At 50.6% G+C, this 15,575-nt stretch overlaps 1 protein-coding gene across 2 annotated transcripts in view; it reads right to left on the bottom strand.

Annotated features, from left to right (window-relative positions):
• ETS1 (ETS proto-oncogene 1, transcription factor) overlaps positions 1-15,575 on the bottom strand; it is a 79,652-nt gene that overhangs the window by 15,867 nt on the left and 48,210 nt on the right. For both annotated transcript variants that reach the window (XM_054222983.1, XM_054222985.1), the window contains 5 exons: positions 9,663-9,782; positions 8,778-8,978; positions 5,251-5,328; positions 3,946-4,194; positions 277-537 (listed from right to left, as the gene is read on the bottom strand). In XM_054222983.1, coding sequence (XP_054078958.1) covers positions 277-537; positions 3,946-4,194; positions 5,251-5,328; positions 8,778-8,978; positions 9,663-9,782 — 909 coding nt within the window. The remainder of the gene's footprint in view (positions 1-276; positions 538-3,945; positions 4,195-5,250; positions 5,329-8,777; positions 8,979-9,662; positions 9,783-15,575) is intronic.

Genomic DNA, 15,575 nt, shown 5'->3' with positions numbered 1-15,575 from the left:
CATCAAATGCTCTGAACTCAGCCAGGTTCTACACCCTCCCTGAGGTCTGGAGCGCCCGCGCTTGAAGGGCCTTGGGGGGCTGCATACACTCAGGTGTGCCCACGTGCATGTGGCTGAGCCCAGGGACACCCCAAAACTCCTCACTCACAGACCCCTGGGCTAGCAACGCAGGCACTGGGCAACCCAGAGACCATGAAGGCTTTGCCCTCCACCGATGGAGAAGCTCTAACCAAGCCGCTCAGCACCGAGGTGGTGTCCTGAGGAGTGTGACCCTACCTGTGTAGCCAGCAAGGGCAGCAGCAGGAATGACAGGCTTGTCCTTGTTCATATCGGCCCGATCTCGAACATAGTCCTTGAAGGTGCCCTTGGGCTTGTGGTTGGGCAGGGCGGCGGGGTAGTCCTCCGAGTCGAAGCTGTCGTAGGAGGGGACGCGCTGCAGGCTCTGGAAGGAGGACTGGCTGCTCCAGGACTGCGTCAGCCGGTCGCAGCTATCGTAGCTCTCTATGCTCTCGAAGGAGTCCTGGCCACCCAGTTTACCTGGCGAGAAGGAAAGGCGTGTGAGATGTGCCCGGCCAGCGTGGGGATGCTCTAACTTGCCATGGCCAGGAGAAAAATGGTTCACCTGCCTTGTGTGCATGCAGGAGGCAACCAGGCAAATGTTACTGTCCCAGCACACCTCGTCGCCAAACAAACTCAAAAGTACGGCCTGAAACTGTGATACTTTTGTTATCTTCATAACTCAGAGCAGGGCTACCTGAGCCCTGGAGATGTTCAGGCACCAGGGAAAGACAGAGTGAGTCAGGGGAAAAACCCCAAAGTCCTGACTCTCTACCCAAGACCGATGCCTGGGACTAACTGGAAATTGTCTGTTTCAAAAAGGCAACGGCAGAGAAGTAATCCACTTTAGACAGATATTCAAGGCTCAGTTCAGGCGCCAGGACCTCTTGCTCTTGCTGCTGACAGGTATGGGTCTCCAATGAGTCCCATATTATATCTGCCAGCCCTATATAAATGCTGCTCAGGCATATTCAAGGGCACTGGACACCCAGCTTCTTTACTTTTGATGTTTCCCACAAAACTATCCAGCAGCCTTTTTTATTGCCATATGTTACAACCAGCTTCCACCCCCAAATCCCCAAACAGCAGCAGATTTGATGGAGGAGGAGTGCAAAAGGCTGAGAAGCTCAAACAGCTCTTTTTCCAGTTCTGGTAAGGTGAGCACAGCTGGGTTGTATCAAGGCTACTCTCTGGGGTATTTTTAGTAAAGACCAGAACATGAGAGGCCAGATCCTCAGCTATGCTGCTTTACACCCACTAGAGACAGCGTAAGTATACCCTCCGTACGTAAAACAGAGAGCTAAAAAAGGATCCGAAGAACAAACTGAAATTGCTCTCTCTGATCTCCCGTACGCTGCCGATTGCTCAACATCTTTACTGACAAACTAAGAGCGTAACAGGATCATTCAAGTTCACTAATTTCCCAAACCGGGCTAAAAACAGCTGCTGGGATTGTGCAAGAACTCCTGGAGAAATTTCCATTGGCAGAGCTACCCGCAGCTTGGGCCCAGATAGTAAATCACAGGGGAAGAGGAACGTGGAAGGACGTTGGCACGCTCCCCCAAATATTTGTTGTGTTGTAGTTTGAAGAGCACTTGCTGCGAAGAAACTCAACTACCGTGGGCTCTGCCCAAATTGCTGGCCCGGAATCATTTGAAGTTTGGACCCCTTGGCTTGATTCTGCTGGTAATATCCGTGCTTCAAACTCGATTTATTTTTTTTCTTCTTGTTTTTTTTGAGAATTTCAATCACTTCCTGAATCCTGCAAGGGGAAAATTAACACTGCTTTGTGCATGTTCATTAATTGGCGTAACCACTTCCCTGAGAAGTCCTGTGGCACAAGCTCGTTTCGAAAAGGAATTAAAAATCTTCCAGATAAACAGCCGCAGTGCCGGAGAGGTGACTTGGGTCATTTCATTGACAAGTCACCTAAATTTGACCTAAACGTGAGCCTTTGGGAAAATCAGGGCTTGCACCTACTCAGGAGAAACTTGTTAAGAGTCTGGCAGCTCCACTTCCCAACCAGACGTTCTCGCTGATAAGGTAGAGTGAAAAAACTCCCAGGGGACCACAAAATTAACTCCTAAAGCCCACACAAAGCAAGACAAAAGGCGACCGTCTGGAAAACCTTCATCCTGAAGTGCTTGACTTCGCGACAGACTCATCTTTTTAATACACTGGAAGGTAAAGACGTACGTAAATATAAATAAACTGGACTCTGCTTTCTATTGAGGCTTCTTTATACCACGCTGGGAGGATTGATGCCACCCAAAGGCCCTTCTACGTGTCTGAAATGTCGCGTTAGTGTAAGCACGGCCGTAGCCTCTTGCATTTCTTCAATTGCGATCAGTATTGGGCCCCAAAGGGGAGTTAAGGGCTCCTTCTTCCCTCCCCTGGAGCCTTTTTAGGCTTGCCAGTGAGAACAGGCTCAAGGTAGAATTGCAAAAGCATGCCTGAATCGTTGCGTTTCAGTGAGAATTATGATGAAATCACCACCTATGGTAAAGAAAAGGTCAAGAAAAGGGAAAGACGCTGATGAAAAGATAGCCAGAAAAACAACCCCAGAAAGAGGAGCTTACCTAAAATTGTAACACCCCTGCCCTCTTGGCTCACCGTATCGTCCAAGTCACCTCTCTCATACTAGCACTCAGCCAGCAGCAGAAGCAGAGGCAATAATACAAATAATAACTTTCCTGTCATTAGCTCTCCCAGCTTGGAAAAAGAATGAGAAACTGGAAATGAGCTCCTCCGGGCCACGCGTATGCGACGCAGACCTGCAAAGGGGCTGCGGCTTTCACAGGGACCCAGCACATCCTCAGCTCTCGTAGCTGGATGAATGGGTTTAAACGTTCAACATCAAACCTGGCTCACAGCAACACGTTACTATAATGCATTTTAGGCATAGGGACACCTGGATGCTATTCAGGGCGCGATCGCAGGCAGGTCAGATCTCTTCCCCCTGCCTCAGGTTCCCTACCTGGAATCAGGAGATAACGATACCCCTTTGTAAGTGACTTTGAGCTCTGTGGATTCAATTTTTGCTTTGAATAGACGCTGTGAGCCAGATCCTCAGCCTTGCATTAAGCGATGTAATTACAACGTACTCCGCCATCTGGGCCCCATGTGTTCAGAATTTAATAATATTAATTGAAAAGGCATTTGGGCTCAGATCCTCAAAAGTGTTTAGGTGTTTAAATCCCATCATCTCAAACAGGAATCATGTACCTATAACTCTTTGGAGATGTAGGGTTGCGGCACAAGGATTCGGGGGGTCCTGCAGCTCTGTCACTGACTCAACCCATGACATCTGCGTCTCCTAACAAAGCACAGGGCTCGGGTTCAACAGAACAGATTATCAGTTCAAGCAAGCAGACATCAAAATCAATGGAGATAATGGATAAAGACTTTGCGTCACCAAGTGTAAAACTCTTCAGAGCCTTGGACATTAATTCCTGATGAGAACTTCTGAAGGATTTGTGGGGTTTTGCCTGGTCTTCTAGGAAAATGAGATTTATACAACCACACAGCAGTCTCTGTCCTCCCTAATAACCTTAAAGCCCATTTCAACTTCACTCAAGTTTAACATCAAAGTACAGAGCCAGAAATCCTACATTTTTGCTACAAAACCAGGCAGCAGAGTAGAGGAAAGAAAGACCTTCTTCACGTTTTCCCCAGACAGAAAGGCAGGGAGGGCTCAAAGCCACCAGGGGAGCCATCTGGAAGTTCAACCTCATCAGACACGTGGCTTCGTTACTGGCATTGGCACAGTGTGCTGATGGCCTTGGTCCCCCCAAAATACGTGTCCTATAGAGGGGAAGGCAGCGCTTACGTTGATATAGGTAGAGGTGGGAAGAACCCAAGCAAACCCTGGGAGATGGCCAACTTTACCTCGACTGGCACGTCCCATGCACATGTTATCTGGCGTTACTACTTCTTGCTTGATCGTGAAGTAGTCTGTCTGCAGGGAGTCCGTCTGGACTGGGTCACGCAGGATGACCGAGGGATAGTCGTTCTCGTACTTGAGAGACAGGAGCTCTTCCGAGCTGATGGGATGGAGGGTCTGGTAGGACTCTGTGATGAAGCTGGGCTCCGAGAACTCAGAGGGAGGCACGCACTGCGCATGCTCGATGCCATAACCTGTTGGCAGAAGGGGAGCGTCAGAAGGCAACCCAAACACAAGCAGCCCAAAGAAACCAGAGCGTTGCTCACTCCCCCTCCAGTCTCCCCCAGCACAGTGAGAGCTGAGGTCTGACCTCAGTGATCTGAGACTGTCTTTGGATATAAGACGCCTGGAAAAATCGGGCACTAATTTTGAGCAAGGTTTCTAAAAGCTACAGAGAGATTGCGTCTTATAATTGCAGCAATTTAAAAAAATGAGACCTCCTCAACCACCATCAACGTGCATTACGCCAAAGTCCTCTCAAGCAAATTGCTAGTGGGGAAAAGCTGGAAAATCATGCGGAGCGTAGTCTCAGCAAAAGAGATACAGGGCAAAGAAGCTTCACTGATGACTGTAATAGATGAGTCACTTCTACGATCACCTCTCCTCACCGGCTCCCAATTCAGGTGAGGTGGGGTTTTTTGCTGGTTCATGAAATACATCACAGATTTCAAATGCCTTTAAAGAACATCTCCCAGTGGCAATGGGAAGGTCAGGAGTCTAGACGGATGGCTCGTCTCTTTCCTTGCTAGGCTCCTACCTAGCAATTCAGAATTAAGCCTTCTTCCCCCACACGCCTTCCTTTTTAGTAAGTTTTTTTCAAATTCCTAACGGTCTGGAGTGTTGAGGTTGCTTTTGGTTGGAGGTGTTCAAGGCCAGGTTGGACAGGGCTTTGAGCAACCTGGGCTGGTGGGAGGTGTCCCTGCCCGGGGCAGGGGGGTTGGAACGAGATGATCTTTAAGGTCCCTTCCAACCCCAACCATTCTATGATTCTACGATTCTTTTCAGGTCTACTGAGCTACAGCTTCAAACAAACGGTGCTTGCAAAGTCAGATTATGGCACCTCAAGGTGGTCCCTCCAAAATAAAAACGGCTTCTAAATAAACCCAAACCCCTTGGAAAGACAGAATTACACACTTTGCATGCTCTGCCACGCCAGAGCAACAACCGCATGGTGTGACGCAGACAAACCTCTACTAGGTGGCACTTTCATGCCTGGAAGCACCAGAGTGACACTGATAATTGAGACTTACTAATGAAGTAGTCTGAAGTATAGCGGGATTCTGGATATGTTGTATTCACTCCGTTTGCTGGGTACGGTTTTACCTCTTCTGCAAAGAGAAAAGGAAGGAAATGTCACGTGTCCATAGGCATACCGTGCTTCGCAAGACTTGCTGTAACGCAGAGAGGTCTGAACTTCCTAAAATGCTCCTCTCTGGGTTAAACCGGGACATTCAAAGGCACAGAAATGAGCTGAAATCCCACCGAAACAAGTGCTCGGTGCACTTGGGTTCCTTTGGGGATTCTTGCTGCAGGCATGCCCAAATTTAATCAAAACAAAAACAAAACAAAACAAAACAAAACAGCAACAACTTTCTCAATCAGAGGCTCCAGGTGGTTCTGAAATACTAGTTGCATAATTTCCTTGCTTGCCTTAATTTTTGTCGTCCTTCGTTCTCTTGAGGATTGCTTATCACACTTACATGTATGAGCTCGTGAAAGAAAACCCACCCCACCGTACAAGGACGGTTGTTTTCCTGAAAAAGCCCCTATTTTGAGACCAGCAGTAGGTGTGCGCAAGTGAGCGGGTATTGCATCCCAAAACCAGCTCCTACAACCCCAAATTAATGCTAATTCCCAGCCTACGCAGCACCTTTTACCTTGCGCCTGATGCAGGCAGAAGATCCTACGCTCAAAAAAGCTTTGCCGCACTGTCCACCACCCAACTCCCGATACAGACTCCGCGGTGTTACGTATGGGCAGCACGCCAAATTTTAGCCTTTCTATCAGCATAATTCGCTGAGAAAGAGCACATTTTACATCAAAGCCTAGATCCTCCGCTTCCCGTTGCTTTTTCCGAGCACGTTGGTAGTCCTGGGCTTGGCGCGGAATTTGCTTTCCCGTGTAAAAGCCACATTGCTCCTACTCTGACCGGTTTTTCCATTAACACCTTACTCGTTCCAGCACGGCATGTGGGCAGAGATACCGGCCTGGGAGATTTTATTTTCTTTGCAGAGGGTAATGAAAATAAAAAACACACAGACAACTCGGGGTTACGTTTATTTCTGCCGAGGCTAAAGAGGACAGAACCGAAGATAACGCACGTTCGTTTGCAAGCGGCCTAATTTTGGCCCTCTCTCCTGGGGATTGCAGAGTGGAAAATATTCTCTAACAAAAGGAGGTTTTGTGCAAACAGAGAGACCTAATGAGAAACGCTCTTTTCCTCTCCCCACGGTGTCTGCCAAGGGGCAGGGTGGGTGACCACAGAGAAAGAGAGCAACCTTCAGCTACGCTTACAGTCAAGTGAAGGGCACTGCTGACTGCTGGTAACTGAAGAGGTTATTTTAGGAAGAAATTTGGAAAAATATGCCTGAAAATACCCAAATCCAGGCAGGGAAAAGTCGCCCATCTGCTGCCTTTTTTAAACCCCGAGCAGCCTGTGGTACATGAGTCACTCTCAGAAAGCGCTCACAAGGGAGGCATGTTAGCAGGAGGGACAGCAAGGTCACAGCCTGTCCCAGCGTGACCCGATGCCGGCGGTCGCAGCGCTATAGGTAAAGCCCAGCATTTTGGGGTTAACCACCACTCCCAGCATCAGCGCCCCCAAGCGATGATGGTGGGTGGCTGGGGAAGACGGATGAGACGGGGACTGGCAAGTTGGACCTTGACTCCTTGGGTGAGCCTGGGGAATCCTTGGTCTCTTCACGCTTCAAAGGTCCTTCGCCTTTAAAGGTCCGTTCCGGCCTGACACGTTCTACGATTCACATCCTCAGCTGCAAAGCAGAGACGACCATCTCCTCTTGCGCGGGGAGAGATGCGACAGGGAGAACTTTGCACGAGCACAACACAACCCAGATCTTGTCAGGGGTTTGGAGATGTCCTGCCAGTAAGATGAGTCCTGTGACTTACAGGGAACAGAAATCAGTCCTTGGGGTGAGGCTGGTTATTTCTTGGAAGCTCTTCTTAGTTACTCTCCAAATACTTCACAGATACTGCCCTTCTGGGAAACGTGTGAGGAACTCACCATAGAAGCTAAGGCTCAGACAGCTTGTGCAAGAGGTGACATGTAAAACCGAACACAGGATGGAGACTTCTTGGTTCCCAGGGCTACACCGACAGTGTCGAAACAAAGAAATTCAGCTTTATTTTCTCATCCTTTTGGAAGAAAAACTCCAACAGGCACAAAGATTCCCAGTTTTCTTTGTAAAAGCTCCTCTCTGTCTCAGCCCTTTTGCATCCTCATGACTGCAGCATCCTAACACCCGCTTGTGTCAATGCCACAAGGAAAGATGGTCCCTACCTGACGGTGAAACTCCAGCACCAAGTTCATCCCCGTGGCCTGGGGAATCTGCAGGAAGGAGCTGCAAAGCCAGCTCTGCTGCCTCGGTCAGTACCCGCAGCACATCGCAGCCCTCTCCAGCAGGTTACAGCCCAAACGGAGGGAGAAGGGTTGTGGGAAGGCATCGCTACGTTACAGGCAACGGCTTCCAGCAAGGAAAAAATCGGACTGACCACAACGTTTTGCTTTGTTTGGTTAAACTGCTTGCTGTTGATATAAGCACTCAATAAAAACTAGGCAAAATGAGAAGAACAGAACAGATATAGAGTCAAAGAGCAGAAAACCAGCCTGTCCGTACACAGACCCTGGGAAGAGCCGTGTTTACCTTTTGCAAACCACAGGTAGCAGTAAAATTAGTAATCGGCAATTAACATCCATTTGTCAATGGTTTCCTGGAAGGCATAACTTTGCTCCCCCTCCCCTTCCTGCCACCAGCGCAGGCCGGCTGACAAGCACGCAGGGTCGGTATGACAGTGTGAGGGATATTCCAGGAAAGCAAACAGCTCTGCGCAAAAACCAGCCAGAGACAGAGCCCAGATTTGCCGCTGCTCCTGCTGGCGGCTCCGGTAAAGGTGCTGAGCTCTTCACCCGCCCTTTAGAAACCATTTAAAAACCCTTAAGCGTTGCTTGGGCATCCAGACGCCATGAAAATCAACACCCAAAAGCAATGTGTGTGTCCCCAGTCAATAAAAATTAATGCTGGCGTGCAGGAACTGGCAGAGATGGCTTCTCCTGTGGGGGACGCAGCCACTCTTAAAATGCCATGCCAGCTTTTGGGACACCAAACAAAGAAAAGCAGCTTCCAATCACAACTGGGAAATTAGGGTGGGATTTTGGTGGTATTGTTGTACCCAGTTCTACCGGAGGAAGCAGTAAAATTCACAACGGGAGCTGAACAAGGGGAGGAAGAATGCTTTGGAAAATCCCACCGTCGTTTCCAGGCAGGCGGAGCGTCCCTGCCCGCTGTGGATTCCTGCCAAGCGGCCGGCACAAACACCCTTCCTCTTTCAAGCAGTGCCAGGATTTGCATTGCCCACTACCGGTTGGGATGCCCGTTTGAATTCCTACTGGGAAGTTGGGCTTTGAAAGCTGCTCTTCTTGGGATTAAAGCCTAAGGTGAACACTCATCGCACGGCCAGGCTGCCAGCCAAGGTCTTTGGAAAGGCCCAAAATCAGGCCAGCCGGGATGGCACAAGCCATCCTGGAGACTCCAGGACTCACCTTTCTGCAAGATCTCCAGATGTTCCCAAAGGATATCTCCCACAAAGTCAGGCGCTAGCTCCAGGAAGCACTCCTTGCCCAGGGCGCAGAGGGCAGCTCCGTTCATGCAAAACTTCTGGAAATCCACTCCCTTCAGGCTAAACTCGTTCACCGCCCACATCACCCAGTCCCGCACGTGCGTCTCCGTCCACTGCTGGGGATCTGCACCAAGGGGTTGTAGAAGACATCCATTAATGAGCAATCACAAGCCCCTTCCCCAGGGAAACAGGACACAAACAGTGCTAGAGCTGTCCCAGTGGATAAGCACCTGCAGAGTTTCATCCCATAGAGACTGATGGCCCGTTGGCAGAAGGGTAAAACGTGGTGGGGGAACACCGTACCTGCAGTTTGGGTCAGCCCTATTTCACACAAGGAACGAGCTTTGGATTTGTTTGGGGCTTTTAACAATTCCACCATTTCTTTGACCCTTTCTCCCACCCTTTTCTCTGTTTCGCTTGGCTTCTCCCTGTCATCAGCCTCCCGTGAAGGGTCCCCTGCTGCTTCTCCATATAGTGGAGATGACTTGCAAATAGAAGTCCTGGAAGGAGCAGGTCCCCAAAGAGAAGAAGTCCAAAAGGAGCAGGTCCCCAAAGCTGCAAGAGCAGTCATCCAGCAGAAATTAGTAAAACAGACAGGCACAATCTGTCAGTTGGGTGTAATATCCAAGTAGTACTGAAAGGTTTTGCCTGTATGTCCACATTTTTTCCAGCTGAAGCTGCCAAGAAACAAGGCAATACTACCTGAAGAGCACCACAGAAGAGATGGCAGATGTGGAGAAGGGCAGCCTGGCAGGAGGACACGATCTCTGCGTCTGCCACGGCTGCTCACTGGGAAGCCATGTCTTACCTTTGGGGATTCCCAGCCGCTGTTGCTCTTTCGCGAAGCCGCTGAAGGTGGCTTTCAATGCCTGAGACATCATTTCTTTGCTGCTGGGAGTTAATAAAGGCACGTCCGCACATTCCATATCTGAAAGATGAAGGAGAGAAAAATGGCCATAAGGACATGGCACTGGGAAAGACGACAGGAGTCGTGCTGGCCATTGAATTATCAGAAAAACAGAGGAATCTTTCTTTCTTCTGAAATTTTCACACCCAGACCCTCCGGCCCTATACCTCAACCCTGCAAGTCCATGAGCAGGCTTCTTAAATAGAAGAAAAAGAATCTTGTGCTTATAATAAACCTGTACTTGAAGGGCAGAAACAAGCCGGGCCTGGTGAGGTAGGTGACATGGCGCACATGGTCTCCCTCCAAGCCAACCGTGAACGTGCTACTGGAAATTTGATGGTGATATCAAAGACCTTTCCAGACATCAGCCTGCTGGGCTTCACCACCCCAGGCAGCACCTGGAGCCCGGGAGATTGCTGAGCAGCTCCAGACGCCAATGAAGGTAAAGAGTCCTACACCAAGGTGACCAAGGACGCAAGGAGAAAAGCGTCTTTGAATCACCACTCCAGCTTTGGGCATCCCAGTCCAAAGAAAAGCAAAAGGAAAAAATTAATTTTAAAGATTCACGGGCAATCCTGGAAAAAAGTAAGCCGAGGCAGGATGAAGAACCGGCAGAAAACCCATCCGAGGAGGGAGGGAAAACAAAGAGCTGGAAAATCCCACATGAGCACAAGAGTTACATCACGCGCAGCCCAGAGCGCGGAGCGACGCAATTCGGGGTGAGTCACTGAACAATGCTCAGCCGCCCCCAGGGGAGAGCGCGGGGCCAAGCCAAGAGCCGGGCCTTGGAGTAAGTCCCGATGAGAAGCAAAGCTCTTCCTTTTTTTTTTTTTTTCTTTTTTTTTTTTCCTTTTTCTAATTTATTTGGAAGGAGGCGGGTATTTGTAGCCAAAGGGTTTCATAAACAAAAGCAACCGTTTGAAAAAAAAAAAGCAAACCTCCTCGATCTGAATAAAGGTTTGGCTCTTTTTCATATATTTTAAGCATTCCTGAAAAACATCTTTTGCAGAGAAGGGAAGCCTCAGACAACCCCCATCTCAAACAACTGAACTTTATTGGTCTCATATGTAAATCTTCCACCTGAGGCTGGTTTAGCACCGTAGGCGATTGGAAATTTTTCAATGAAAACTCTTCTCAGTGGAAAAACGGCAACGCGCGCAAGCGCTGTTGGTGTTTTCGTGAACGTCTGGATGTAGACATCCACGAGTCAAAGAATTCTCTGTCCCGTGGAAATCCCAGCCACCTCGGCTTACCATCGCTCTAAGTTAATTTAGGCTCTGATTTAATAAGCCATTATACCTGCAAAACGCTGGCGAGTGCATCCCTAAGGCAACGGCGAGTCAGGGCTGGAGACGGCGCTGCAGCATGGGCAGCCCAGCTTCTTTCCAGTCTGACCCGCTCTGGGGCTCCCGCTCCCCTCAAATCCTCCACAGCCAAACTCGCAGGCACCGTTTCAAGTCCAAACAACACAACGTTGGCTTGTTGGTTTTTTTTTTTGTTTTGCAAGCGGGAGACCTGGGGGTTGGCTCAATGAGCACCCACGTGCAGCTCTGCGGCACAGGGGGAGGTCGACCACGCTGCGAAGCGTCCCCCAGTCGTCAGCTGGAGGCACCGAACGCCGTTCCGCCGCCAAACCAAACGGCACCACTTCTCCGTCTCCACCTTTGCACCTTCCCCCCTGTCGTCCCCAACTAAAAGACATCATGCAAAAATCGCCCCCTCTGTTTGCAGCTCTCTCTTAGCGTCAGGCACGGAATGAGTTGCACAACCCTTCGCTCAGGTGGGACTAGCAAAACCCCCGACACCGAGCCTCTCGGCACCCGATTCTTCCCCCTAACCCCCCCACGTCAATCAAGGACTCCCTGCCACGGTGGAACTATGGGGACCTTCGAAAGCAAATAATAGATTCAAAGGCTATTTGGCAAATTACACTTCATTATTTGCTGGATTTGGCTGGAGAGGGCATGGAAAAATGAGCAGCCACCCTCGCTATCTCTGTTCTCCATCTGCCGCTTTGAGATAACAGTGGGAGAAAGTGGTTCAGCGCCCCTTTCCCTTCATCCTCATGTTACGTTTTAATGCTTTGCTTTCTGTGCTCTGTGGTTACAGGGACCACCCAGGAATCCGCTCCCCTCCACCGGCTGCTTCAACGGCAGTTCGCTGCTCCCGGGTGCTACGGGAAGATGAGTCAGAGTTAGGCTAAGAAAACGTTTCTAACCCCAATTTTTACACTGAATCACTCGCAAAAACCGGTGCGGAGATGACCTCCACGAAGAGCAGCGGGGCAAGGTGAGGTGCGTGCAAAATGGGCTCTTTTATCTCTGCAATACAAACACCTAGCGCCGATGCCCCCCCCCCAGTTCTCTCGGTTCGTGGGGCTGGGTTTGCGCGTACCCAGCGAATCAATTTTTTCAGTAGCGGGGGATAAGGTTTCGGTTTAGGAAGGTGAACGCTGAGCTCTGCACAAACATGTCAAAACAGGGAAGACTTAAAAGTGATTCCCAGGGAGAGGTCACCGGAGAAGCAAACGGCCTATTTTCAAATTTAAAAAAAGAAAAAAAGAAGAAATTTAAAAAGCAAAGTGCCAGAGGAGGGTTTCTATTTAAACAGCAAAATAAACCAAAATGTGCATTTCAAGGCTTCTCCTGCAAAATACCTTGCGCTCGGCAGATTTAGCATTGAAACATCATCTGCTTTTTTTTCCTGTTAGACCGTAGCTACAAGTTAAAATTTCTTCAGAAGACAAAACAGCCAAAAAAACCCCGAGCCTGCTAACGCTTGCAGGAGCCTTATTTTAGTCAGCAGTGTCCCACATCTATAGAAACGCTCACATGTGTAAAACTAAACGTGTTTGTAAAGCTCTGCACACGTGTTTGTGGACAAGTCTTAGCCGTGTGAGCCGAAAGAGATGGGGGGCCGGGGGGGAGCGGAGAGTTTTTAACCTGAATTCTGCCTCTGCTGGTTTTGACGTACTGAATTTACTGAAATAGAATTTTCTTTGTTAATCTCTCAGCATCTGGGGAGCGTGACGGGCTTTACCGGGCTCTGCTCGATGCAGCTTTGCTGGGTGCAGGGCAGTTAGTTGCCGGGGAGGAGAATCGAGCCCCGGTGACATCCCCCAGCGCCCGCAGTCCTTCGCCTTCAGTTTGGGATGCCGAAAGGTCAGAGCCAAGCCGAATCGCGGCAACAAAAGCAACCCCGGCTTAGCTCCCCCGGTTTCAGCTTTCACCGCCATCTGAAACCTGTTTCCAAGATTTTAATCAAACCTCGCACGAATAAAACGTCTCCTTTTGTGTACCTCCCGCTGGACACGAAGTACACAGGCGCATGCGTGCGTGCACCCACACGGCCTCGGGAGAAACGTATGGGAAGGGGCTTTAGCCAGCGCCAAGCCCAGCTGTTACACCTAAGCTCGGCTTAGAAATGCCAGGGCTTTATTTAAGCCGAAAACCAAGCACAGCACTGAGGGCCAGGCGACGGCGGCGTTGCATCCCAGGCTGGGTTTGCCGTGTCGTTTTGACGCCGCCCACCAAAGCCCCACCGCCACGGCTGCCACGTGCAGTTTGCTCCCGCGATGCCATGTCCTGCCCCTGCACTGACGGGGAACCGCGTTTGATTTTCCTCCCGGGACACCAGGCAGGGTGTTACGGTTTGATTTTTAAATACTAACAGGACTTGCAGCAGCCGCTCTGGAAAATTATGTCACCGTCATCTCCAGCATCTGTAGAGCAGAGATTAATAATTTGCCTTGCACGGTGGGAAGACAGAGAGGGACATCTACGCATTGGGCTGCAGCTTTCCAAAGCAAGGAGGGATCTGGGAGCCCACCTGGAGACCCCAGAGGCTTCTCACAACCAGCCCCCTATTTTTCCTCCAGCTCCCTGACATCCCTGGGGACAGGATTTCAGAAAGGCAAGAGGATAACAACAGCTCTGACACTGCTGCATCTCCATACGGGTTTTAAGCTACGGGGGATCTGCCCCAAACCCACCACCCCACTTGTTCTAGGTGTTGCACCAACAGACGTGGAGCCTGGGAGAAAACCAGCCAGCAAAGGGGCAGAGAGGCCAAGATCACCGAGTTCATCCCCCAGCCACATTCCCGCTCTGCTCTCACCAGGTTCCGTGTGTATAAACTATTTCCACGCATCTGATCTTTTTAAAGGACGATGATTTACAAACTTTAGGGATTTTGACCTCAAAATGCAAGCGGCTCCGCTGCACGCCAAAGCATTCGCATCTGATTGCATGAGCAAAATAAATGGCAGTAAAGGAAAACAAAAAAAAAAAAGATGCTCCGAGCAGGAGGATGGGAGTAAAGTCATTTTTCACCCGAGTTTCCACTCGGGGTCAATGCTTCTTTAAAGCTCCCCTCGGCCACTCACTTTTTTTCCCATCAAAAGCCCCAGTGTGTCCTTGTCTGGTCCCCGCTATTCTGCCTGGGAGCCCGGGTGTAAATGGATGTACGGCGGGTCAGAGTGGAGCCCGCTGACCCGGTGGCCTCCTCCTGCCCTTGCTCTGATGGATGGACACCAAGGTCAGGAACCCAACACGCTGTTGTCTCAGGTGAAAGCCCGCTCCCTCCCCAGCCTCCTCGTCCTCCCCTTCCTAGCAGCACGCTGAGGATTCCAGGCCCTTTGGTGACTTGAAAGAGGCATGGGGACAAGATCGGGAGATCATGCGTGTGGGTTTCAAACCAGACCATTTGCTGATAGTCAAGAGAAATCATCTCGCTGGGACTGCACATCCAGGGCTGCACGAATTTGTGCCCTTCTCCCTCAAAAAACCTCAGTCCTTGAGCCCGGAGCTAGCTGAGATCTTCCTCTGACCCCGCCATGCATGACAGCCACCAGCACTGCCCCACCTCGAGGTGTCCACGGCCCGGGACATCCCGCCACCACTGGATGTCTGTGATGGAGCAAGAGGAGTTCCTCAGACGCTCTGCAAGGAGGGACATTGGTTTTCTCTCCTACCCTCTTCCCATGTGCCCACGGTGGTCCTCCAGCCCATACCAAGCCCAACACTGCCCGAGCTCGTCCCCACACCACACCGAGCCCCCTCTATCCCAGCCTTCATGAAGACCAAAACCAGGGCAGAGGTAGGGATGGGGGAAGCCGAAACACGGCAAATTTCCCAAAGTCCCCCAGCTGGCAGGGTTCCGCAGCTGAGAAACCTTTCTCAGGATAAGAGGAGGCTGGGGAGAGGGGGGCCGGGAGCCGAGACCCTTCCCACGCTCCCCGTCGAAGCAGCCCGGGCACCGTGGGGGCACCATCTCCCCATCTCAGGTTTCCACCACCACCAGGCACCTCCAGTTCCCCCGGGGCAGCTCTGCCTTTCCCAGGTGCCCCCAGCTCTGGAGCAGGGACGCCGGGGCAAATAACCCCGGCTGAGCCCCCTGTTATTTAGGCAGGATTAGGCAAAAATTTGTCTGCACTTTTGAACTGTTTTCACAAGCGTTGCCTCTCACTCCCACGCAGGAAGCAGGAGAAGAGCCGGCCTGTTCCAATTAGGGCTCCTCGGACCGAAAGGGCAGCAAAATTAAGGGGGGAAAGGGAAAGCGAGACAGAAAGCTGGGAAAAAGGGAATAGAGGGAAATCTGGGAAGCCAGGACGGATGGGGAGAAAGGGCAAGCACTGGGAGAGGCGTTTGCTGGGGATGCGGGGACAGGACACGGGGAGAGAGGGCGAGGAGCGGGCAGTACAGAGGGGAGGTTTGATTCCCCTTCTTGCAGCAGCTTGCCAGAGACCGGCCCCGCTTCCCTCCGCAAGGAATGGCACAAAAGGCACAGACATTTGCTATTTTAATTTAAAATAAA

Source organism: Rissa tridactyla, chromosome 17, assembly GCF_028500815.1.
Source record: "Rissa tridactyla isolate bRisTri1 chromosome 17, bRisTri1.patW.cur.20221130, whole genome shotgun sequence".
In the NCBI taxonomy this organism is placed as follows: domain Eukaryota; kingdom Metazoa; phylum Chordata; class Aves; order Charadriiformes; family Laridae; genus Rissa; species Rissa tridactyla.
This window is presented reverse-complemented; position numbering and strand designations above follow the sequence as displayed.